At 37.7% G+C, this 27700-nt stretch overlaps 1 protein-coding gene across 1 annotated transcript; it reads right to left on the bottom strand.

The window, feature by feature from the left end:
- Positions 1-1003: 1003 nt before the first annotated feature.
- Positions 1004-27458, bottom strand: LOC137009727 (NLR family CARD domain-containing protein 3-like). Its single transcript, XM_067372181.1, has 10 exons — positions 27278-27458; positions 25250-26999; positions 24706-24879; positions 23295-23468; positions 16379-16552; positions 16018-16191; positions 15331-15504; positions 8376-8549; positions 4790-4963; positions 1004-1172 (listed from the first exon to the last, which is right to left on the bottom strand). The coding sequence occupies exons 1-10, from the start codon at positions 27456-27458 to the stop codon at positions 1004-1006; spliced, it is 3318 nt and encodes a 1105-aa protein (XP_067228282.1).
- Positions 27459-27700: the final 242 nt, after the last annotated feature.

Genomic DNA, 27700 nt, shown 5'->3' with positions numbered 1-27700 from the left:
AATCATCAAGTGCTCCTGAAGATCTTAAGTAGCTGCTTCAGTTGTGTTTGATCAGGGTTGGAACTGAACTTTGCAGGAACGTAGATCTGCAGGAACAGGATTGGGCACCCCTGTCCAATAATGTTTAAATAAATGCATCATTCATCATTCATTCATAGAGCTCTTTTCGAATTAGTTGATGAACTGAATCTGGTGTTTTAATTAAAGAAGACATAAAAAGTGGTGGGTCTCTAGGACTGGAGTTGAGAACCAATGTTTTAGTGTGGGGTCCATTTTTGGTCTGTAACCATTTACAGTACAAATTTTGGCAAGTGTATGATTCCAAGTGTTTTAAAACCTTTTTTAGATAAGTTTGCTGCCAAATACAGTAAATGTTATCAATGTACCATATGACTGAATCCTTTACTGATGAAGAGAGTTAATAATTTGACAGTCTCTACCACGGTAAGGCCAGTTTGTCAACCAGTTCTATAGAATTTACATCTACAGAAATCTATAGATGCACCAAATTACTCACTAATTAACTATTAAGACAATTTGGATTAAAAGATGAATGAATAAAAATATATCAAACTTAATGAGAAGATATGCAAATGTCTGATATGTCTGTCTCATCTTTCTTAAACACTCTCATCCTCACAGTTTGATCTGACCCCATTTTAGTTCATGTAACATCTCCCAATAAGGCAGATCGTTACAACATTATGAAAGGCAATTAATTTGTGAATGAGAAGTTTATATATAAATGAAACACATATATAGTGAAAAGATATATTTGTGATTTTGTGCACTGTGCACAAATTGAAAATGTGCAGCAATGTTTCTAAAAAGTGCAATTTTGATGATCTGTTGTGAGACTTGAGATCTGACTTGAAACAAGCTTACTGTACCTCAATTTTATCTCTCATCAGTGAGTGTAAATCATTTAGTGCTATGGCACTGAAACTCTGCAGTTGATTTGGAAGTGTCTATTAAACAAATACATGTAAACATGAAATAAAACTCACTGTAGTTTACAGTGTGGATTTTTCTGTAGATCATTGAGCAGCTTCACTCCGGAGTCCCCTGGTTTATTCTTACTTAGATTCAGTTGTCTCAGGTGTGATGGGTTTGATCTCAGAGCTGAAGCAAGGGAAATGCAATCTTGCTCTGTGATACTGCAGTTAGACAACCTGCATAGAGTTTAGATAAATAAAAATTCCTCAAGTTTAACAATCTCACTCTGTTGTATCATTATGTTGCACAAGATTATAGTCATCTACAGTATATCACAAATAATGTATAGTATGAACTTCAATACAACTAACACAGGTGCACAAGATTGTTTGGCATTTCTAACCATATGCCTTCTAAAGACTAAATATTTCATACAAAAATATCTACAAGATATATGAAGAAAGTGAAGAAAATTGACAGCCAGCCTCTTTTAACCCTCTGGGGTCTGAGGCTGATTTGGGGTCCTGGTGCACTTTTGACATGCCCTGACATTTGTGCTTTTTCAGTTGCTTAAAAATATATTAATGACAAAAGTCTCATTACACTGTATTCAGCACAAACTAGTACATACATGTTGCTCATATATTATTGTGGCCATGTTTGTATTTCTGAGAGATTTACGTATATGTGTGTTTTTGAAAAAAAAAAAAAAAAAAAAACTTTTGGGGACTGTATATTTTAGTCTAGATTTTTTGCTTCACAATAATGAAAAAATAATCCTGCCTACTCGGACACATAAAACGATGTTTTGATTCTAAATTGAAGAAAATTTTGTATAGGCCAATGTTAAATTACAGTACCAGTCAAAAGATTGGACACATTTTTTTAAAAGAAGTCTTAAGTCTCCTACCAAATAATGGTTTTCTATTTTATTATACTTTAAAATATAATGTATTTCTTTGATGCAAAGCGTCTAAACATTTCTACCTCTATGGCATTTCATATAGGCTAATATATTTATATTATATAGCCCATGGGCGTAGGTTTAGGGGGGGGGACACTAGGTACTAGTCCCTATCAATATTTTGAGATGACAAATTTGTCCCCACCAATATTTAGCAAGCTCCTTTGCACTGCTATTTGGATCGATTCTAACGGCCAGGACAACGACAGTACAAGAAACGTCGTAATTTGATTGGCGACGGGGTATCTGACAGGCTACACGCGTGGGCCGGGACTACTTTTGTGCTTGCACTAGTAGCGAGCGGGTGGTGTGTGTGTGCGCGCACGTGCGCATGTTGACGACGCCGACGGTAAGTTACCAGGGCTGTCTCTCTGCCACATACAAAGGCCAGAGTAAAAACATTTTAATATTCCGTTTTTTTTTTGCCCCTTTTTGTACTTTGTAGATGCCACCCAAGAAGAAAAAGGGGACATAAGAAGCTTTTTCATAAAGCAGAGTCAGAGTGTAAGTAGGCAAAATAAGCAACGTTAGCTAGCCACACAAATAAACTAGCAGTAGTGACTGACCAGGCTTTCAAATGCAGATTCTACTGTGGAAAATAATAGTCTTAACTGGTGATAGTATGTGTTACCCAGGATGATAGAATGCTACGTTAGCAAGTAACTGAATGTCAATTAGCCTGTACCTTAACTTAGAATCTTGCAGTCAACATAAATGGTGGATCTGAAAAGGTTATTATAAAAAGGTTATTATATTTATTTATTTAGATTTGTTTCCTTGTGGCAGAGTATTTTTTGTTAGTGTAAATATTAATGTACATAATAATTTCTGTTAATAAAACGTTTGGTTGTGCAGCATTACGCAGTCTCAGGTTTTTATGTTTATTTTTTGAGAGTGCATTTTTGAGATTATACAGTTATACTAGCTCTTTAGGGACAGTATACAGGATGGTATATTGGGGTCAGGAATCCTGACTCAGGATACAATATAACGAGATGAAGTAGATTCACTTCTGTATTGTGATATTCTGTATTGCCAACAGTATGAAATAAAAAAGGAAATCACCATTAAATCACTGGTATCTTACAACAAAAGAATTCCATAACAAAAGAATTCTATAACATTTGGTGGGGTGTCCCCACCAAAGCTCAGACCAAACCTACGCCCATGATATAGCCTAAATGTTAATGTGCATTTGACAAACTATACATCATTAAAAAGATCTAAGACTAAGCTTCACATTTTGACTCTTAAAATCTTATATTGACTGTAATTTCTTAATATGCTTAAGAGCATGCACATTTGGAGAAATATTGATGGATTCTCATATGTTTATGTCAATTTTCTATTTTCTCTAGAGGAGTAATATTTATTCTATATTTATTGTCATCAATGTGAGCGCTGGATACTGTGTCAGTAAAAGAAGAGGCATATCATGTGACATTCCAGGAACTAACAGAGGTTTCCAGAGATTGCTATAACATACAGATAAACACTTTTCAAGACAATAAATACATGATTGCGATGATGTATACATTTATTGCCTCAGAATTTGCGTCTGAATAGCGTTAGCTCCGTGGGTGTGGCTGCATTAGTGGACAATGAGCTGAATCATGGGTGTCTGATGTGTCTCTTTTCATAGAGATTAGATAAACAGAGAATTTTTGTTTTGGATTTCACTTACACAATTTAAAACCTGACATTTCACTGTTTCTTTAGACATAAGTTAAATTTTTTTGTGATTAGTATTCACTAAGTTACACTTCATTTTCTGAGAACTATCAGATTGGACTTCGTTCAGAAAGGGACGACAGATCTGCGTCTCAAAATTATGTACAAGAATCTGACTAAGCTTGATGCTTTTTTTCCGAGCTGATGCAGGCGTTCACTTTCTGTTGCATGTATTGCCTCAGAATTTACACTTGAAAGCTCCGCATGCTCTGTAGGCATGGCCGCATTGCTGACTCGCTAACGACTGACATTTCTCTCTTTTCAAACAGATTACAAATGACTGACATTCTCATAGAGAATATATCTGTTTTCAGTTTGACTTACTACTTATGATTTAAAACCTGACATTTCAACGTTTATTTAGATATATGTCTCATGTTTGTGTGATTCTGGTAGTATTCACTAAGTTACAGTTAATTTTCTGAGGACTATCAGAATGGACTTCATTCAGAGAGAGACTGCAGCTTGCGCATCATGTTAGTTTTCTTTATTTTGCAAAAAGCATATTTTGTTTAGTGTACACAAATAAAAGAAGACATTATGAAGTTTCAATTGATGTATTACTTTTGTCTATATGACAAAAAATGGCGGAGTATTTTAAGTTGATTTTGCTATGTGATAAAAATCCAGCAAAACACCCCGGCGCATTTCCCGAGCTTTTGAGTGTTAAACTCTGGGCTGTTTTATTACAGTGTGTATTTTCTCACCTTTTGAACATTGATATTGAAACTTGTATGTACCTCTTATATGCTCTATTACATAGCAAGATGATAGTGTTCTTTCCACTTTTACTTAGTTAGTAAAAAAAGAAGTAAATTCAGAAAGATACTGAATGATTATCTATGTTCATATGTGCTTTTGTATATCTGTAGGTGAAATAATATGTTATTTGTTTCTTTAAGAGACTGATGAATTCCTCTGTCCTCCACTACTGTGGGTGCTTCTAAATTTGTGCATCCACGTTTCCTTTGTGTCTTGGCCCTTTCCTTCTTAAGATGCAAGGAAATAATGCACGGATAATATGAGGACAGAGGAATCAAGGCATATTTGCACATGCATCACAGTGCATGTTTTTAGTGGACACATGCTTCTCAATGCTATAATTGATATTTGTACTTCTTCATAAATATTACCATAATATAATATGATAACACACACCATAGTTTCTCCAGTTTACAGAGTGGATTCTGTAGTAGATCAGAGATTTGCTTCACTCCTGAGTGCCCTAGTTCATTATTGCCCAAATTAAGGAATCTAAGGTGTGAGGGGTTTGACATCAGAGCTGAAGCCAGAAAAATACAACCTTCTTCTGTAATACTGCATTCTTTCAACCTGCAGAGGGAATCAAAAACAACTGTATTTGTAATAGTGCTTCAAAGGTGTTAAGACAGACAAAGGTCCTCATCTCTCTAAAGCTCTGTACTACAAAAACACAATTTAGACTGATGTAGTTATGCCATTTTACAGCCAAATGTCAAAGGCTTATTGTCATAGTTCATGGCTAAGTCGCTTCAGGATTGACTGATGCTTGTTAGCAAATAATAATAATAATTTAAAAAATGCAGTACCCCAGGGAGCATTTTGAATACTCAGTTATGCTGTTCGGGTTATCCAAGACCCCCAGAGTCTTCCAAGCAATGGTAAACGATGTGCTGACAGACATGGTCGACCAGTTAATTTATGTCTACCGGGATGACATAGTGTTTTTTTTGTTGTTGTTGTTTGTTTGTTTTTTTACCTTTCCAGAAACATGTTTAGTACATCAGATGAGTGCTTCAGAGGCTGCTAGAGAATGGGCTTTTTGTCAAAGCAGAACAATGCATTTTTTTCATGCACAGTCAGTCCCTTTCTTGGGCTACATAGTCTCATCAGGCTGTGGTAGATTGACGGACACCTCTTGCAAGGCCCTGCAGAGGTTTCTGGGCTTTGCCAATTTTTACTGGCATTTTATTTGCAATTACAGCCAGTTATGCTCCTCTGACTGCCTTGATCTCCACTAAAGCTGCATTAATTTGGCCCAGTGCAGCTGAAGCTGCCTTTTTCAACCACAAATTATACTTGTTGCCCCAATCCGTCTCGTCAGTCTGTGGTGGAGGTCGAAGTTCAAAGATTGGGGCAGGTGCGGTCCTCTCCTAGTGCTTCTCCATAGATGGGAAGATGCATCCCTGCTTGATTTTTCTCAATGTTTGTCTTCTGCTGAACGCATGACGTTGGTAACAGAAAGTTGATGGCAGTCAAGCTCACCTTGGAGGACAGATCATAAAAATCTTGAATACATCAGATCTGCCAAATGCTTAAGCTCCAGGCAGGCCTGGTGGACATTATTTTTCATTTGTTTAAATTTTTCCATTTCTTATAATCAGAGCTTCAAAAACATCAAGCCTGATGCCTTTCCTCACATTATTGACCATTCTAAGCTCACAGTCGCTCCCACTTCCATCCTGCCCAAGAACCTTGTTGTTTCAACGTTGATTTGAGAGATTGAATCAAAGGTCTGCATGGCCATACAAGGCCATACACCTCGATTAATTTGCCCACCAGATCATTTGTTTTTGCCTGAGAGTTTACAGTCCGACGTCATCTGGTAGGGTCATTACTTCAAGGTAGCTTGCCATCCAGGGGTCAATCATACCATGTCTCTCATTAAACAGAGATGCTGGTGGCAGTCCATGGCCTGTGAAGTTTGCTAATTTGTCTTGGTCTGCTCTGTTAAGACCTCCAATCAACCCCATTCCAACCCCAATTTCCATTCCATTTGTAGTACGCTTGCTCCCAAATTCATTGGCCAATTTTCTCTCTACAAAATCCTAAGTCCAGTGGCGGTCTGCCTAAAACTCCCTCCAGTGTACAGGAGAATTCATCCCGTCTTCTATGTATCCAAATTAAAACCTATTTTACAATCAACAGGTAAATTGTCCTGGGAGCGCCAGGAGGTACTCCCAGATGGAGGAGTACTCTCATGGTTCATGGGTCTGTGTGTTCATTTTTCCCCCCTGTGTGTTTCTGTCATTGGTTTGATTGGCCGTCAGCTCTGCTATGGCAACTTAGGTCACCCCCCCACCTGTAGCTCATTCACTCACCCCTTTATTAGCCCCAGTGTGTTTGTTCATTCTTTGTCATATCATTGTTCTCGTGTCCTGAGGTTTCCGTTTTGTTTGTGTTGAACTTTATGAGTTTTGGATAATGTTATTGCAGCTTGAATTACTCATTGACTGTGCTCTATTCTTGGATTTCTCTGAGACTTTACCCAGTCTGTTGGTCTGCCTTACCTGCCCATTGCAGTCTGTCATCACATTGTGAAAGCCTGCTACCATATCATTTGTAATCAATGACATCTGACCAATTGTTTTTTCACATTGTTGTATTTATTTCAGCGCTGAAGACCTCACTCCAAGATGGCTGCCGCCCTCCCAGGGTCTCGTCCTGACATGGCCGCAATTCCAGAGCCATGTCCCAAGATGGCCGCCATTCCAGAGTCTCGCCCTAAGATGGCCGCCATGCCAGAGCCTCGTCCCATCATGGCAGCCATGCATGTGCCCTTAGGAATTTTGGTGGAGTATGAGGGGATGGCCTGAAGCCCAGAGATGGTTCCAGCCCCTAGGTCCACTCCAGTGTCTTCTCCAGCCCCTGAGTCTGCTCCAGTGTCTGCTGCAGCCCCTGACCAGAGTTCAGTGATGGCTCCAGTCCCTGAGTCTGCTCCAGCCCCTGAGACTGCTACAGAGTCCGGTCCAGCACCTGAGTCAGCTCCAGACTCTGCCACAGAGCCCATTCCAGTGAGCACAGCCATAGCACAGCTCAACAGCCAGCTCAACCTTTGGTCCCCTGAATTACAGGTGCCGCCCTGGCTCCCTGAGTTGCCGGCACCGCCCTGGAGACTTCCTGTCCTACCAAAGACTCTACTAGTCAGCCTTGAGGGAGCACACCCTCCCACCCCAGTTCCCAGTTTGTGGCGTGAGGACACGCTTTTTGAGGAGGGGGGAGTGATGTTACATGTTTGGTTTACTTTGTTCATGTTTATAGTTTTTTTTTTTTTTTTTTTTTTTTTAGTTTTCATGTCCTTTCTGTCTTCAGTTTTTTTAGTCAGCTTTCTTGTATAATTAGGTGAATTCTCCTAATTTGCCTGTCTGTTTTTTTATCCTAGGTTACTGATTTGATTAGTGTCCTCAGTTCAGGAGTGTCTTGTTAATTAGTCTCTTTTAGTTTCCTTTGTATATAAGCCCTTAGTTTCTGTCTGTTCCTGGTCTTGCGATGATTTTATTTTAAGGTATGTTTGGTTATTAATTTCTCTTGTTCAAGTTCTTCACTGTATTTAACGTTTTATGCAAAGATCCTTCATTGTGCAGTCTTTATCAACCACAGACTGTATCAATAAGCACTATGATACATGCATTGGATGGCTATTGTCTCAGTTTTATCTATGTTAATTGTATCTGTCCCTATACAAATACATAAATATCTGTGACTGTGGCTGTATGAGGAAAAACTCTTGATATATCAGGGGTCTCAATGCTTTATGAATTCACTGTATATGCAGTCACACTCACATTTATGCTTTTGTACTGAATGCACAACTGTTTAAAAAAAACCTGTCCAGTTGGGTTTGCATATTGCAATTAGTCACAAAAGAAACAAAAGCATAAAACTTTGCATGACCAACCAATGCACAGATTGAAAGTGAAAATGTGTGTGTGTGTGTGTGTGTGTGTGTGTGTCTTTAATACACAGTACAATAAAATACACTTACAGTAGTTTCTCCACTTTACAATATGGATCCTTCAGTAGATCAAAAAGAAGCTTCACTGCTGAATCGCCTAGTTTATTATAGTTTAGATTCAGTTCTTTCAGGTGTGAGGGGTTTGATCTCAGAGCTGAAGCCAGAGCAGCACAGCCTGGTTCTCCTATTCCGCATTTCCAAAGCCTCAATAGAGAAAAAAAATACACTTTACACTTACATTTAAGTGTGTGATTTGTTTCAAATGGAATAAACACCTTTATATCTTATGCCTACTTTTAGTCAAATATCTGTGTGTATACTTGCAATAAAAAAAGTGTCAAAAGGAAATAAAAATAAGAAAAAAGCATAGATCTATAGGTCTTCATAATAACTTTATACAGTCATTTATTTAGAAGAAACTACACTGTACACTCTAACCAACTCTTAAATATCTGGTCCTTATGAATCATAAATATTGATTTTCTTTCTCATAACTTTCCCATATTTGGCCATTAGTCATTCTTTTAGTTTTTTCATATTATTTGGATTATTGGGAGTTTAACAATTTAAAGTCCCCCTGTAGTCAATTATTTTATCCCTTTAAACTCACTTTTGATCACCAAAATGACATATTAAAAAAAAAATAAAATCAAGTGAAAAAAAAAATTCTTCATGCCTTAAAATTGCTTGAATATAACTCTACACCCTTGCCTCCTTTTATGTACATGGATCAATGAATATGCAAATTAGCCCCACCTCCACTCGCTCATGCCAGCTCGGAGAGTCTAGTTTCTCTGCTTTGAGAAACAGATGGTAGGCCCTCAGGCATTGGAGGACCTCCACAACGTGGCGGCGATGGTCGGCCATGCTCCGGGAGTATATCAAAATGTCGTCGATGTAGACCAGGACAAATTTGTGCAGGAACTCCCGGAGCACCTCATGCATGAAGTCTTGGAACATGGAAGGGGTGTTGACTAGTCCATATGGCATGACGAGGTACTCGTATTGGCCAGTAGGTGTCACAAAAGCTGTCTTCCACTTGTCCCCCTCACGTATTCTGACGACATTGTAGGCACTGCGGAGGTTCAACTTGGTGAACACAGTGGTGATAGTGCCTCGTTGATATACTCCTCCATGGCCTTCTCCTCAGGGATTGACAGTAAATAGATCTTTCCTCTGGGCACTGGCTCACCTGGGATGAGGTCGATGGCACAGTCCCATGGCCGAAGAGGAGGCAGCTTGGAGGCTTTCTTCGGACAGAAGACATCGGTTGAAGTGGGAATAACATGCAGGGATGTCCGTTGAACGTTTCTCTAGTGGACTTTCCACGGAAGTAGCACAGACTTGGATGTCATCGAAGCTTGGATGACCTGAAACAGGAAACTCAGGAAAACATTAATTGAAGCATTTGTTACCCCACTTCAGGATCTCTCCTGTCTGCCACAAGATGGTGGGGTCGTGCTGCTCTAGCCATGGGCACCCTAAAATCCGTCAGCCGTTGACTCCTCCAGAACCAGCAGATGGATCTCCTCTTTATGAAAAATACCAGTTTGAAGATGAAGAGGTCCTACAGAGTGACGAACTTGATGGAGGGGTTTTCCAGTTACTGAGTGGATTTGGTATATTTTCGGCGTTGGATTGACTTTGAGTTTGAGTTGGTGACAGAGGGCACCGGAGATGAAGTTTCCAGCTGACACAGAATCGAGGAGCGCAGTGACTGGAAGACGTAGATCAGCAGCAGTAAGGGTTACAACAATCCTGAGTAGTTTCATCTTATTCAAAGTAGGCATGATTACACTCACCATGGGTCGAACTGGACGAATGGGGCATTCAGAGATATAATGTCCAGCACGGCCACAGTAGATGCAAAGATTCTGGGTCAGCCTCCTCTGTCGCTCAACAGATGTAAGACGTGAATTTTCGACTTGCATGGGTTCGTTGGCTGGTTCTGGATGGCTGACGGATTCTGGCTGACGGAGGACAGATGGGAAAAAGTGGCTGGCCCTGGTGCTCTTCGAGACACAGCTGCATACGAGTGCCGAATCTGAATTTTTCGAGCCCGATGGAATCCTCGTATGCAGCGAGATGTAACCGCACATGTGGATCTAACTCCTGACGATAGGTTGTGATCAAAACTTGTTCATTCCAACCACTTGCAGCAGCGAGAGTCCAAAACTGTAGAGCATAAACAGAAACAGACATAGCACCTTGTCTTAGTTGACATAATCTCTCACCGATCGTTGAGTCCCACGCTGGTTTCCCGAACACCTCCTTGAAGTTTGAAATGAAGCTTGACAGGGACTGTACAACGGGACTTTTCAATGTCCAGAGCAGTTCCGCCCAGCGAAGCGCTTTTCCATCGAGTTGAGAGATTATGAAAGCCACCTTGGAATTATCGTCGGGATACAAGTGCGTTTGCATCTCCAGGACCAGCGAACACTGCAGGAGAAATCCGTTGCAGTCCTCCGCCAAGCCAGAGAAGGCGGTCGCAACGGGTGAAGGAGATGCAGCGGTGAATGCAGAAGTGGTCGCTGGAGGTGCAGGAGATGCAGGAGTGCGAGTGCTGGTTAGCGTGCAACGAAGTGCATCGACCAGATCTTGAAACGGGTCCGGTCTTCTGTTACACACAGAAGGGGACGGAAACACAGGTAAAAAGTATATGATGTTTATTGAACAACCAGAGAGCTATAGCAGAGTGCAGGTAAGTGAATGCAGATAAAGTTCTTAGCAGATGGCTATCAAGGCAGTGGTACTTGTCTTGATCTTCTTTACAGGATTCGTAGATGCGGGCAGGCATGGAACAGATGACACATGGAGACAACTCACTGAAGACACAGAGAACACAAGGGATCTTGGAAGACAATGGAGGCATGTGAGAGGGAGTGCGATGTGATTGGTTGAGTGAAGAGCCTGGCGTGTCTGTGACAAATACAGTCCATGAGAGATTTTGGCCTTGGCGATAGTTGGAGGCTACAGCATCCAACTGACAGAGAATATACATTTTAGTCACCAGTTCATCATAGCTACTCCCGCATAGACTTTTTCCTAACTAGCAATTCAATCATACCAAATATCTCTGAGCACAAAATCCACTCCATCAGCATCAGTGACCATGCTCCAGTAACATTCATATGGAATCCAGCTAATTTACATAAACACATCAGTAGATGGTGCTTTTACATATCACTCCTTAAAGACTTTGACAGTTATCTTAAAAGAGAGTGGACATCCTTCCTAGAAATAAACGACTCAAAGTTATCAGCTTCATTACTTTGGGAAACAGGCAAAGCAGTATTACAAGGTAAAATCATTTCATTCTCCATCCATAAAAAGAAAATAGAAAAACAAGAAGAAATCAGACTAGAAAATAAAATAAAAGAACTTGAAATACTACATGCAAATAACCCAACAAAAGTAATATATAATGAATTAAGAAAACAAAAATTATTGCTAAACGAAATCATCAATAAAAAAACTTCATAGATTCCGTCAAGAAACCTACCATCATAGCAACAAATCCAGTAAATATTTGGCCAATCAGATTAAAGAAAACAGAGAAAAAGTAACATTTGCAACTATTAAAGGGTTAGTTCACCCAAAAATGAAAATTATGTCATTAATGACTCATCCTCATGCCGTTCCAAACCCGTAAGACCTCCGTTCGTCTTCGGAACACAGTTTAAGATATTTTAGATTTAGTCCGAGAATTTTCTGTCCCTCCATTGAAAGTGTATGTACAGTGCACTGTCCATGTCCAGAAAGGTAATAAAAACAGTTGGCATCCATCTTATTGGTGCATTACCGCCCCCTTCTGCTCCGGACAGTAACGCTGATGACGTGTTATGTAGTGCGCCCGAGCTTCGTTTACAGTCTGAGGGAGACTGTATTTTGGTATTGCTATATTTTTAAAAATGGTGCGTAAGTGTGCATCTCGCAGATGTACTAATCGCGTCACTGTCCGGAGCAGAAGGGGATGGTAATGCACCAATAAGCTGGATGCCAACCGCCGTAGAAGAAGAAGAAGCAGCGTCACTGTGGATATACACAGACCTGGAAGAGAGGACAATGCTGAATAAAGTCATAGTTTTTGTTATTTTTGGACCAAAATGTATTTTCGATGCTTCAAAAACTTCTAACTAACCCACTGAGGTCACATGGACTACTTTGATTATGTTTTTATTACCTTTCTGGACATGGACAGTCTACCGTACATATATTTTCAATGGAGGGACAGAAAGCTCTCGGACTAAATCTAAAATATCTTAAACTGTGTTCCGAAGATGAACGGAGGTCTTACGGGTTTGGAACGACATGAGGGTGAGTCATTATTGACATAATTTTCATTTTTGGGTGAACTAACCCTTTAAGGACTTAGCAGGGAAGCCTACCAACTCTCCACAAGAAATAAATACAATATTATTTTGAAACTTCTATGCTAAACTTTATTCATCTGATAATAACACAAGACAAGATGATATTAATTCATTTTTCAATAATATTCAACTCCCAAAACACAGAACAAATCAGCGCACTGGACAAACCAATCATAGAAAAAGAACTCCATACCACCTTGAGTTGAATGCCTAACAATAAAGCACCAGGACCCGATGGCTTCCCTGCAGAGTTCTATAAACACTTCTGGTCCATTTTTTTCCATGACTAAAAACGCCAACCTTCAGCTCATACAGTATAAGACTCTTCATAGAACACACTACACTGGGGAAAGGGTGTCTAAAATGGGATTCACATCAGAAATTTGCTCACACTGCTCACAAAATTGTCCGGATACATATATCCACACCACATGGCACTGCCCACCAATTAAACACTTTTGGAAAGACGTTACTGAATCCCTATCCCGCCTCCTGGGCTGCCACATCCCATTATCCTCATTACTCTGTTTACTAGGTGATCTATCAACTCTCAATCAGGAAATAACAAACAAAAGGATGCTCCTTGTAGCCTTAGCCATCGCCAAAAAAACTAACTTCTTGAACTGGAAATCCCGAAACACTATTCATATAGTGCATTGAAAAATTTGCTCACAGACTACATCTCCCTAGAGTATTTTTCACCTCATTACAACTGTATATCAGAACCACAACACTCAAGATCAGACCTCATTCAACTATTACAAATCTGACACACTCATCCTAATTAATTATGTATTCATTTATTAACATACATATTTATACAAGGTTTTAGTAATATTATGAGTATTTTCATTATTATTATTATTGACATTATTATTATTATTATTATTATTATCATCAATATTATAGAAACATTGAGCAGTAATAGGATGATGTTGATGGGATGATATTTTGCTTGATATAAACACAGTAACGGTATAATGAATATCTTTAATAATTAAAAAAAAAAAAAATATATATATATATATATATATATATATATATATATATATATATATATATATATATATATTTAAAATATATAAATATAACTAAATCAAATCTACACCTAACATATACCGCACATAATTTTAATGTACCGAATGCTGATTTTAATGCACCACACCCTTCTTTTAATGCACCAGCTAAGCTTAGGCATACATACAAATAGTAATTGTACTGTGAATGAGAAGGAGGGGGAGAAAAAACAAAACAAAACCAAAAAAACATGCACACTGACACAGAAGCTAGGAGAGGTGTGGTATGTGTTAGGTATGTGTCATTATTTCCTTATTTCTTTATTATTATTACTACTGTCATTATATCATTATTATTATTATTATTATTATTATTACTGTTATTATTATTGATATTACTGTTGCCGTCATCACAAAATATTATCATCATCATCATCTTTAGCATAACTATTGTTATTATTATTATTGTTGTTATTAATGTTATTATATTATTATTGATATTACTATTGCTGTCAATACAAAATATCATCATCATCACCATATTTAGTATTACTATTGTTATTATTATTATTACTGTTACTATTATTATTGATATAAATGTTATTATTATTAATGATATTACTATTGCCGTCAACACAGAATATTATCATCACCATTTTTTGTATTAGTATCACTACTGTTATCATTGTTATTATTATTATTTATTTTACTATTGCCATCAACAAAACTTATTATCAACACCATCTTTAGTATTACTATCATTATTATTACTGTTATTATTATTACTGATATTACTGTTGTCGTCATCACAAAATATTATTATCATTATTATTATTATTATACATGCTATTACTATTTAAATACTTCTATTACCCGTTTGTCATTTTTTGCTTACTTTTCATTGCTGTTACTATCATTGCTGTGTTATTGTTTTTTTTTTGTGTGTGTTTTGTGTTCACTTTATGTTGTATGTTTTGCACTCCTAATAATAATAATAATAATAATAATAATTATAATAAAAAAAGTAAGAAATTGTTATTATTAAAAAAAAATTATATGCTAAAGCCTGCCGGCATGTTTTTGTGATTGATTACAAGGTACTGTGATGTCACATACACCAACGATTTCAAACCACGGGTTTTAGACTGCCTTTGGTTTACTGCAGTTTCAAACATAAAATACTCAGCAATGGTGCTGACTTATGAATTTGCACATGGTTTGTCTTAAAGCATATTAAAACACTACATAGACATATAAACAACATTAAAAACTTGATTTTCACCACAGGGGGTCTTTAAGATCAGCCATACTGTTTCAACAACATTTTGAATTTGATCGTACACTGTTGTACAATATAAGTTGTTTTTGACATAGCTTTTTTGACATAAATAGCTTCTAGCTTCTGAGTCATCATATTGTATCATTCCTTATAATTCCATAAATTTATCTGTGCCATAAATGATCTTTGCTCACCATGGCTTCATGTTAATGGCTGGCTGATATTTGTATTTTATATATATATATATATATATATATATATATATATATATATATATATAATACACTCATTATTAATTAATAAATTATTACACTCACTTGAGTTTCTCCAGTTTACAGTGTGGATCTTTCAGTAAAGCATGTAGTTGCTTCACTCCTGAATCTCCTGGTTTATTACAGCTCAGATCCAGATTTCTCATTTGCGAGGGGTTTGATCTCAGTGCTGAAGCCAGAGCAGTACAGCCTTTCTCTTTAATACTGCAATTAGACAGCCTACAGCATAGAGAAAACATCTCACACATACAGCCTAACACAAACATTTATCATGAAATTTGGTCATTTAATTTACTAATCACTTAATATTTTCATTGAAGTAGCCATTATTAAAATGACGAAACCTTTCAAAATTCCTCATAGAACAAAATCTTTGAAACTGCATGCTTACAGTTGGGCCAAAAACCATTTGTCTAATAATATATGTAATTTTGGCATTAGTGGCATCAAACATTTATTCATACATTTTCCAAACCAAGGTTTGCTAGAGCCTATCCCAACATCTCAAGGGCAGCCCAAAGTATTTGGCATACTTTTCTTTTGTTTTTAATATTAAAAAAAAGTTTCTCACTTTTCTCATTTGTATCTCATTCACAATTAAAGTATGACTTTTAGTGCTTTAGTTACACAAATAATACACAGAAAAAGCAATCCTTGTCTCCAAGTTTTTGTATATGTAAATACATTTGTCTTATTCTGCAAAAATAAGAAAAAGAAATAATGAATACTGACTTTAGTTTCTCTAGTTTACATTGTGGATCCTTCAGTAGAGTAGAGAGCAGCTTTTCTCCTGACTCCCCTAGTTCATTGTAGTTAAGATTCAATGTTACCAGGTGTGAAGGGTTTGATCTTAGAGCTGAAATCAGAGCAGCACAATCTTCCTCTCTAATATTGCAGTCATACAGCCTGGAAAAAAAAACTTCTGTCACTCCTGAACAATTCTTATCAATCATTATCCACCCAAAGTAATGAATAAGAACAAAGTAATAAATATTAATAAATAGTTGTTCAAGTAAAAAAAAATAATAAAATGTGTGGCTGTATGCCAGTGACATATATAAAGTGATGAGAAAATATAATCATCTGCACTAACATTAATTTCATCAGTTTACAACGCTGATCCCTTAGTAGAGCTGAGAGTTGCTTTATTCCTGAACATCCTGGTTTATTATAGCTCAGATTGAGTTCTTTCAGGTGTGAGGGGTTTGATCTTAGAGCTGAAGCCAGAGCAGTACAGCCTTCCTCTCCAATATTACAGTCCCACAGTCTGCAGAAAGGAAGATAAAATATTCACACACTTATTTTACAATTATCCTCACCCCTTATGTGCCCTTGAGTATAAATTGTTCCCAATCAGTCAGTAACGTTCAATGTATGTCAGACAGACAGATGAATAGGAATCTCGCTAGAGAGGCCAATCTGCTTAGGTTGTAACTAAAATGAGCCAATGCACATTGGCATGCAATCATATGCAGCTGCCTTGCAGCGCAGGTATTTAATGAGCAGCAGGTGTGTTGCATATTCAGCTTTTCGCTTCAGAGCTGAGCGGTCTATGTTCTCTGCAAGCAAGTGTTCTTCAAGACGAGTTAAGCTCTCAGGACGAACTTCTCTTCTTTTAAAAGCTATAAAAAGGCTGTTCCCATGGCTGGTAATGGTGCGCTTTTGAGCACTTAAAAGCTGTTTTTTTTATGGCTGATAAGAAGTGAGTGCCTTCTAAGAGAGGAAAGCACATGACAGGCTGCACACATCCCTGTCTGTGTCGCTCAGCCATTCCCCTGCATGCTTCAGCACTTTTAAAGAGCAAGTCCCTAAAAGAGCTTACGCAAGTAGAGCTTGCATCTTTTTAATTGTGTGTTTCTGGATGTGGTTGTTACATGGCACTGAGGGATGGTCACGATCACTGTATCATGTGTCTGGGCTTAAAGCATACTGAGGCAACTGAGGCAGCATTCATGGATGAGTCATGTACCCATTGTGGGAAATGACCATCTCGGAGTTGCTATCGAGACTTCAGTTCCTGCAAAGGGGCAGAGGCCTGGTGCCGCTGCGTCAATCCAATCCTCCTCAGAGGGTTGCTTCGGATAGTGGTGCTGGTGATCTGACATCTCTGAGGTGTGCAGCATCCGTATCCCTACGGCTGCATCAGAGGGTGAGCCAAACTTCTAGGGAAAGGATGATTCAGCGGTGTTGCCTCCTTCGGAAAGCAAAAGGGAAAGGCTGTCTCCAAGTAGAGGATAGCCCACTGGATAGTGGATGCCATCACCAAGCAAAAGGCATGCCCAGCCCACTAAGGTCTTGGGCGCTGACTCGTGACACCTCGCTAACAGATATTTGTAGAGTTGTGGGCTGGATGACACCTAACACGTTTGCTAGATTCTATAGCCTTCATGTCTACTCCTGTGTTCTCACCTCAACCGGTCAGAGAAATGGAGAGGCCCTGGCTTAGTGTCGGCTTTCTGTGCTTATATGAGCTTATTGCTCCAGAGAGTCCCTACAAGGCAGACCCTGTTGAGTCCTCCAATCACCCTTTGGCAGCCGGACGTGCATCTGGCGCCAGGCCTATATTCCGTTGTATTCTTGAGAACCAGGTTTAGGCTGGGTACCATATGTGTGATTCCACAGTTGCTCCTAAACAAAGCCAGTGTCTTTCCCTTTGGGAGAACCCACCTCTTATCAGGCTGGAGTCACTCCAGTAACTTCCATATGTAGTACAGCCCTACGGGGTTAGTTCAGATGTACATCTCCACATAAGTCCTTTGGGGAAGGATGTGGCTTCCGCAGCATTCCTCTCCCATTGAAAGGGCATGCTTTCCCAGTGTTATCCAATAGTCTCACTGAATGGGTTGTGTGGAACAGCAGTGATCGACACTCTCTGTGTTAGCCCTGTCCCACCGTCCTTTAGGCAAGGGGGTGCAGAAGGCTTGCACAGAGCACTGGAAGGGGGCAGGTGTCTGTAGCACTTTGGTAGGGATTCCTATTCATCAGTCTGTCCAACATACAGCAATATATATACCTGGAATTCCATTTCATGTACAAGAAATGTCTTTATTACAAAGGTAACCCTCGTTCCCTGAAGGAGGGAATGGAGATATACATCCCATTGCCACAGTCGCTGTACCCCGCTAAAGTTGCCGCCTCACCTAATCGACTCCTCAGCACAAACCTGAAGATGCAACGCATCTGCTGCTCATTAAATACCTGCGCTGCAAGGCAGAGCAGCTGCTGCATATAATTGCATGCCAATGTGCATTAGCTCGTTTTAGTTACACTCAAAGCAGATTTGCCTCTCTAGCAAGATTATGTTGGTGTCCGACGTACGCTTCCATTCCCTCCTTTAGGGAACGAGGGTTACCTTTGTAACCGAGATGTTTCTTGTACATGAAATGGAATTCCAGGTATATATTAATTCAAATATATTTTATACATCCTAAGATCTGTCAGCAGCATCTCTGGCATGTTGTTGATTACCACTTAAAATAATACTCAATTTATAGAAACAAATATATATATATATATATATATATATATATATATATATATATATATATATATATATATATATATATTGTCATGGCTTGCTAGGAGTTGAGGTGGCAAGGATCTACATCAAAGACTTTATGGAAATAACACAGGAATCAAAATAAGACAATTAAAAAAATAGAAACCACAAATGCTCAGTAATAAAACTAAGACAACAACTGTCAAAAATGAACAAATACAGGTCTATAAATATGCAGGGATAGAGAAAACTAAACTAGAAACAGTTTGGAAGTAAACAAAAACAATGGAAAAGTAAATAAGTAACTATAGGAACAAATATGCATTACTTAAAAACGAAAAGAAAACTTGGATCATTAGAATCTAAATAAACCTCAACAGAAGCGTCCCAATGACACACGATAGATGTGAGAGATGTAAGGTTCAGAAAGGTTTTTTTATTAATTTATTTATTTATTATATACAAATCGCTAGGACCCATTTCTCTTTTCTTAATTTTTCACAGAGATGACATATATGAATTTGTATGGTATTTGTAAGGATATTAACACTCTGGAGTCGGAGGTATCGCCAGCGATACCAACTCGTTTTTTTCTTACCAGTGTGAAAGAGACTCAAAATACAATTAAGAGTTATACACCATCTGTGAAATATCTTCTTTTATTTGTGTACACTCAGAGTAAAAACAAAATTGATTTTTGTAAAATAAAGAAAACTAACATGATGCGTGATCTCTCGTCTCCCTCTGAACGAAGTCCAATCTGAGTTCTCAGAAAATGAAGTTTAACTTAGTGAATACTAATCACAAAAAAATTAGACTTACATCTAAAGAAATGTTGAAATGTCAGGTTTTAAATCGTGTCAGTAAAATCAAAAACAAAAATTCTCTGTTTATGTAATCTGTATGAAAAAAGAGCCATGTCAGACGCCCGTGATTCAGCTCATTATCTGCTAATGCGGCCACGCCCATGGAGCGAGCGAGCACTTCAGACACAAATTCTGAGGCAATACATGTATACATCATCGCAAACGTGTATTTATTGTATTAAAAAGTGTCTATCTGTATGTTATAGCCATGGTTAGCAATCTCTGGAAGCCTCTGTTAGTTCCTGGAATGTCACATGGTATGCCTGTTCTTCATTAGGAGGCATTTGTGGACTAAATGTGAACAGAGCACCCTCCGGCTGCAAGTATGAATTGAAAACACAGTATCCAACACTTATAGTGATGACAAGAAATATTGAATAAATATTACTCATCTGTTTAGAAAACTGACATAAACATATGAGAATCCATCAATATTTCGCCAAATGTGCATGCTTTTAAGCATATTAAGAAATTATGGTTAATATAAGAATTTAAGAGTAAAACAGAGGTCAAAATGTGAAGCTTGAGTCTTAGATCTTTTTAAAGATGTATAGTTTGTCAACTGCACATTAACATTCAGGCTATATAATATAACAAATATAGTAGCCTATATGAAATGCCATAGAGGTAGGAATGTTCAGACGCTTTGCATCACAGAAATACATTGTATTTTAAAGTATATTAAAATGGAAAACCATTATTTAGTTAGAGACTTGAGACTTCTTTTAACCCTCTGAGATCTGAGGATTTTTGGGGCCCTGGAGAAGTTTTGACATGCCCTGACATTTGTGCTTTTTTCAGTTGTTCATAAACATATTAATGGGAAAAGTGTCATTACACTGTATTCAGCACAAAATAGGCTACAATAATATATGAGGAACAAGTATGTACAAGGAATAACGTTTATGCGTGGTTATTGAAAAAACAAAAAACTTAAGTCACTGAAATAAGGCCAAAGAAAATATTAAATCTGTATTCACAAGACCTCTGGGTATTGGAGGTTGTAGACTAGAGTTGTTGCTTCAAAATGATGTAAAAATTATCCTGCCTACCCTTTCATATAAAACAATATATTTTTGCAAGACACTTTTTGTCGAGAAACACAGTGAATATTCATGAATAATGTTGTGATTCACACCCGAGACGACAAAAGATTCACATAATGAGCTGTAATGACTTGCATAATAATTAGCTCTTTCAGTCAGGTAGGCTGTGAAAAATCCCTCTGAAAAAACATACATCAAACATACAGAAAAAACAGCAATACTGTGAAATATTATTCCAATTTAAAATAATAGTATTCTATTATATACTTTAAAATATAATGTATTTCTGTAATGCAAAGTGTCTGAATAATTATGTTACCTCTATGGCATTTCATATAGCCTTTTAGTTTACAAAAGCTTAGGAAGCATGCACATTTGGAGAAATATTGATGAATTCTCATATGTTTTGTCAGCTTTCTATACAGAGGAGTAATACTTATTGTCATCACTATGAGCACTGGATACTGTGTTTTCAATTAATACTTGAAGAGTTTATTTGCAAAAACAGATAACTCCATTTTTATGAATTCTCACAAATCATGTTTTTTTTTTTATTGTGCATTCCAAGTAATAACAATCAAACTGCAGTTGGGCTGTTTTGATTAAGTAATGATAACTCTAAAAAATACAGGTAAATTAAAAAATTAAAATTCATTGAAAGTATGTTTTATATATATATATTAAAAGTTTGTTTTTTAGCAAAAGCAGATAACTCCAACAGTCGTTTTTTTGGCAAAAGCAGATAACTCCACATTTCATGTTTCATAGTTAAACAAAACCCAAGTAATTGCATTTAAAACACTCTCAAACACACATGTGCACACAAACGCACACACACACCCACCCACCCACGCGCGCACACACACACACACACACACAAACAGATCGGCACACACATACACACACACACACACGCGCACGCTCTCTCTCTCTCAAACACACACACACACACAGATCGGCACACAAGTACACACACACGCACTAATCCACACACGCACGTGCGCGCGCGCACACACACACAAGCAAAAGGACAACCAATTTTTCAGCATGTAAGTCGTGTATGGTGTACAAGGACTTACAGGAGTCGAAATCATAAATCCTCGATCACTTTTAGTGAGCTTTGATAAAACTTCCCTCAGCTAGCGCGTCTTTTTGAAGTGACTAGAAGCCTTGTCACCTGACCTGAATACTGCGCGCTGATTCGCTAAAACGGACTTATTGGTTTCTGTCTGTACACAAACAAGGGCGCTTGTCGGCTTCTGCTGTAAAACGTGAACTTGCGATGCCTGAAAGTGGGCAAAACCGGCTCTTCTGACAAAATGGATTTAGGGTACAGAACGTGCTATATATGGAGAATAATGCACAGCACTTAGTTCATTTTTTTTTTTAAAAATGCCGTTTATCGGTTTTTGCAAATGAACTCTTCACTTGCAGCTGGTGGGCGCCCTGTGCACCTTTAGTCCACAAATTAATCTAAAGAAGAACAGGCCATGTGACTTTCCAGGAACTAACAGAATCTTCCAGAGATCGCTAACCATGGCTGTAACATGCAGATAGACACTTTTGAAGACAATAAATACACGATTGAGATGATGTATACATGTATTGCCTCAGAATTTGCATCTGAATAGCGCTTGCTCTGGGGTCATGGCTGTATTAACGGATAATGAGCTGAATCACGGGCATCTGACATGTGTTTCTTTTCATACAGATTACACAAACAGAGAATTTTTGTTTTTGATTTGACTTACACGATTTAAAACCTGACATTTCAACATTTCTTTAGACATAAGTATAATTTTTATGTGATTAGTATTCACTGAGTTATAGTTCATATGAGAACGATCAGATTGGACTTTGTTCAGAGGGAGACAAGAGATCATGCATCATGTTAGTTTTCTTTATTTTGCAAAAAGCACATAATTTTGTTTTTCCTCTGAGTGTACACAAATAAAAGAAGATATTCCACAGACTGAAATGGTGTATAACTCTTAATTGTATTTGCAATATTGAAGGAGGATTTTGAGCCTCTTTCACACTGGTAAGAAAAAAAACGAGGTTGTATCGCCGGCGTGACCGCCGACCCGAGGGAGTTAAATTAACCTAAACTCTCCTAAACAAACAAACAAAGGAAAACAACAAAAGAGAAATATATACACACTCTCAATATGCTTCAGAAATAAAGAGAAAGTAGAAGAAACAAGAAGTAACATTTAGAAGTTCTTTCAAACACATTCACTCACACAGACCCACTGCATGAGAGAGAAACCATTTGCAATCTGTGAACACAGAACAGGATATTATAGATCCCCTAAAGAGACGTGGTGATGAAAAAAGGAGATGGGAGGAAAAATTACATTTCAATGCTTTTGCGTTTCCCAAGAAACTTACATTTTGAGTGCTGAAATGCAGTGATATTGGGTTTTTCTGACAACCCACATACATCTTTGTCTGTGAATCCCCAAAACAATCAGTTGCTTAATACTTGCTACATAAAAAGTTACTTTATAACTTTTCATTTATGCATTTGTGTTAACAGAATTGTGTAATCTTTGTCTCTGTTATTTGATAACATGAAAAAGAAAAAAAAAACCTTACTGCAATTTCTCCAGTTTACATTGTGGATCCTTCAGTACAACAGAAAGAAGCTTCACTCCTCTGTCTCCTGGTTTGTTCCAATTTAGATCCAGTTCTCTCAGGTGTGAGGGGTTTAATCTCAGAGCTGAAGCCAGAGCAGAACAACCTTCCTCTCTAATTAGGCACCCAGACAGCCTGCAGAGAAAAATAGTAACAGTTCTTAGCTATTTGTAACTAGCCTGCTTTCAAAAAGCCTGTTGAGAGAAAAAAAAACATCTATCACACAATCACACATAATCAGCGGGGAAAAGAAATCTTCTGAGAGATTAGTGTGGAGGCAAATATATTTATTTATTTTTTATTTATTTGCGTTTTGATCACATATCATCTAAGGTAGTTGTTGCCAACCTGGAGTATCCTCAACTCTGCACATTTTATGTCTCCCTAATCAAACACACCTGATTTAAATAATAAGCTTGTTAGTAGAGACTTCAAGACCCAAAATGGTTGTGCCATATTAGAGAGACATTCACAATTTGTGCTGTCCTAGAGGACCACAACAATGCACATTTTGTATGTCTTCCTGATTTAACACACCTGATTCAACTAATTAGCTCATTAGCAGATACTGCAAGACTTAAATTGGGTGCATCATATAAAGAAAATACACAAAATCCTCTAAGTTTGAGATAATTAATGTTTACGTTTCATGTGGTCGTGTGAGCAATCTGGTGTTGAATTTACCATGCATGTCCTGCCTTGCATTATTTTTGGTTTGCTAAACAGGCACATGTGTAACTGAGTACTTCTAATCTCTTGTTGGACAAATTGTACAGTCTACCTGGCTCTGCCCGTAATTAGCTGTTAATCTCACTGCACCCTTCAGGTTATTTTTTCTTTTCATTGCCTGAGTTTTCTTTACAACTGAGTCTTATTTTTTTAACCTGACAGCTAACTCTAATAGTTTTACTAGTGCAAAAATGGTTCTTTTTCTTTCAAAAAAAAAAAAATAATAATAATAATAAAAACATTCTAATAAACTACTCCAAGGAGTAGCCTGAAAGTAATGTGGAGTTTTTATATAACCTAGGAAGGAAGAGGACTCAAGTTTAGTTTTGGGATTGAACTTCTGTTTTGACATCTAGCTCCCTTGGCTTGACTAATGAGTAATACAGTTTCTGTGCTGTTCCCAAGGAAGTTATTACTTGTACAGTAGTTCAGATGCAATGTCTTTTTGCACTTAAGCTTCATAAACGGCATCACTGCTTCCATTATTGTTTGGGTGTTTACATCTTATGAATATTGTCAAACAATTCTTACAAATGATTATTTAACACCTTTATATTTTATTTTATCTATATTAGGCAGTAAATCCAGAAGTGTTAAATTCGTGTTAACTGAGGCCAGTAAAACTTATTGTGACTGCTCTTACTTTAATGTCTCCAGTTTACATTGAGGATTCTTCAGTCCAGCAGAGAGGTGCTTCTGTCCTGAATCTTCTAGGTTGTTGTTACTCAGGTTCAGCTCTTTCAGACTTGCAGAGTTCGAGCTGAGAGCTGAGGCCAGTGCCAAACAACTTTTTTCTGTGAGACCACAGTCACTCAGACTAGGAAAGAAATAACCATGTATTCAAATTAAATATGTAAGCAGCACAAAACTGTGTAGATTTTTTTTTTTTTCAAATAAACTATATACTTAAAGCAAATTATCCACCACCACATTCCACAGAAGTATACAAGTTTTCTGATCATATGATGTGGAGATGTGGTGTGTGATGTGGAGATAAATACTATCTTTGTGTTATGCAATACACACTTTTATCTGTTTACTGTGTTATTGTGTTAACATCTATAAATTGTTTATATACCTGTAGTGCCTATTCTTTATATTTCCACATTTAGATCATTGTAATGTATTCTGTATTGTACTGTGTTTGTCTATTGTACTTAATTACACAAAAAAAGTAATATACTGACTCTGCTTTTCTAGATGTTTTCATTACTGGCAGCAACCTTAAAAGACATTCCTCTGATTGATCATATTCGCTTAGATTAAACTCATCCAGCTCCTCGTCTGAGTTTAGCAACACAAACACCAGAGCTGACCACTGAGAAGGAGAGAGTTGGGCTCCAGACAGTCGGCTTGCACCTGTTCTGCTCAGGTATGTCTGGACTTCCTGTACTAGTGAATGATCATTCAGTTCATTCAGACAGTGGAACAGATTTATGGATTTCTCTAGAGAGGAATTCTCCCTGATCTTCATCTTGATGTACTCAACTATTTCCTCTTGGCTGGAGGAGATGGTTTCTATCTGTGCCATCAGGCCTCGCAGAAGAGCCTGACTGGACATCGACGAGAGACCCAGAAGAAATCTGAGGAAAAGATCCAGGTGTCCACTCTCACTTTGTATGGCCCGGTTCACTTCACTCTTAAGAAACTCAGTTATTTTTGAGTTGTGTTCCTTGTTTCCAATAAAGGAAATGAGCTTGAATAGGGCTGCAAGAAACTCCTGAATGCTCAAATGCACAAAGCTGTACACCTTCCCCAGGTACAATTCAAATTCCTCTCTGAAGATCTGAGTGCAGATTCCTGAGTACACTGATGCTTCTTTGACATCAATGCCACACTCTCTTAAATCCTCCTCATAGAAGATCAGGTTCCCTTTTTCTAGCTGCTCAAAAGCAAGCTTTCCTAGTGACAGAATATTATTCTGTGTCAGCTGAAGATCTACTTCACATTTCTCATCATACTTTTCAGTCTTCAGTTTCGTCTGAAAAATTAGGAAGTGAGTGAACATTTGAGTGAGAGTCTTGGGAATCTCTGTACTCTCTGCTTCACCCAACATTCTCTTCAGAACAGTTGCTGAAATCCAGCAGAATACTGGGATGTGACACATGATGTACAGACTTCTTGATGATTTCACGTGTGAGATGATTCTGTTTGCCAGACTAGGATCATGTATTTTCTTCTTGAAATACTCTGCCTTCTGAGGGTCATTGAACCCTCGGACCTCTGTGACCTGGTCAACACACTCAGGAGGGATCTGACTGGTTGCTGCTGGTCGAGAGGTGATCCAGATGAGAGCAGTAGGAAGCAGGTTGCCCTTGATGAGATTGGTCAGAAGCACATCCACTGAGGCTGATTCTGTTGCATCAAACAAGTTATGATTGTTTGTGAAATCTAATGGAAGTCGACTTTCATCCATTCCATCAAATATGAACAAAATTTTGGAATCCTCATAGTCTCTTGGTCTCAGTTCTTTGGTGTCTTTGAAAAAAAGATTAAGAAGCTCCATGAGACTGATGTTTTTCTCTTTCATCAAATTGAGCTCTCTGAAAGGAAATGGAAATATGAAGTGAAAATCCTGATTATTGTTTCCTTCTGACCAGTCCAGAATGAACTTCTGTACAGAGACTGTTTTTCCAATTCCAGCAACTCCTTTAGTCAGCACAGTTCTGATGGGTTTATTTTGTCCAGGCAAGGCTTTAAAGATGTCATTGCATTTTATTGGCGTTTCCTGTATCTCTGGTCTCCTGGATGTTTTTTCAATCTGTCTCACCTCATGCTCATTATTGACTTCTCCAATCCCTCCTTCTGTGATGTAGAGCTCTGTGTAGATCTCATTAAGAAGTGTTGAGCTCATTTGATTGGAAATTCCTTCATTAATTCTCTGAAATTTTTCTTTAAGTATGGATTTAAGTTTTTGTTGACATACAGGGGCACATTCTGAAAGAGCAAATGGCAAAATGTATATTCTTTTTAAATACAAATACAAAACTCAAAATAAAGTCATTGATAAATATAGAAAATCCTCAATCTCAATTATATCTAATTATTTTCATGAAACTAATATTCATTTTCAAATGCTTGTGTTATATTACTGGTATAACACAAAAAATATGCCTTTATCGAAATGTTGATTTTGTTTTTTTAAGTGACCATTAAATACAGTAAGCATTTTCAAAATTGAATGTGATGAAATAGACATGAGATTAAGCTCTTACTGGTTTGCAGAGTGTTTGCGAGGTCTGTCTGATTCATCTCCCTCAACAAGTACAGTGTGATTTTCAGAATCCCCTCTTTGACTCTGTCCTGACCTTCACCATCATCTTCCTGCTTGCTCTCAGAGGATGCTGGGTAATCTGGGCTCAGTAATCTCTTGAACCTCTTTAGCTCTTTCTTCATCAAAGAGATGATTTTGGGCTTAAGCACCTGAAATCAGTGTGTAATCACAGTGCATATTTTTTTTAATTTATTATTATTATTTTTTAAAATGAATCTCCATTCAGTAACAGATTGGCTCAACAAAATCATCAGTGTACACAAGTCACTGACAAAGTATTAAAAAAAACATTTTTTTCATCAAATATTGCTATATTTATTTAGAAACAGAAGTAACTTATTATTTGTGTATTTTACTTTATATT

This window comes from Chanodichthys erythropterus, chromosome 20, assembly GCF_024489055.1.
Source record: "Chanodichthys erythropterus isolate Z2021 chromosome 20, ASM2448905v1, whole genome shotgun sequence".
NCBI classification, from domain to species: Eukaryota; Metazoa; Chordata; class Actinopteri; order Cypriniformes; family Xenocyprididae; genus Chanodichthys; species Chanodichthys erythropterus.
The sequence above is the reverse complement of the archived record's forward strand: the minus strand, read 5'-3'. Positions and strand labels throughout refer to the sequence as shown.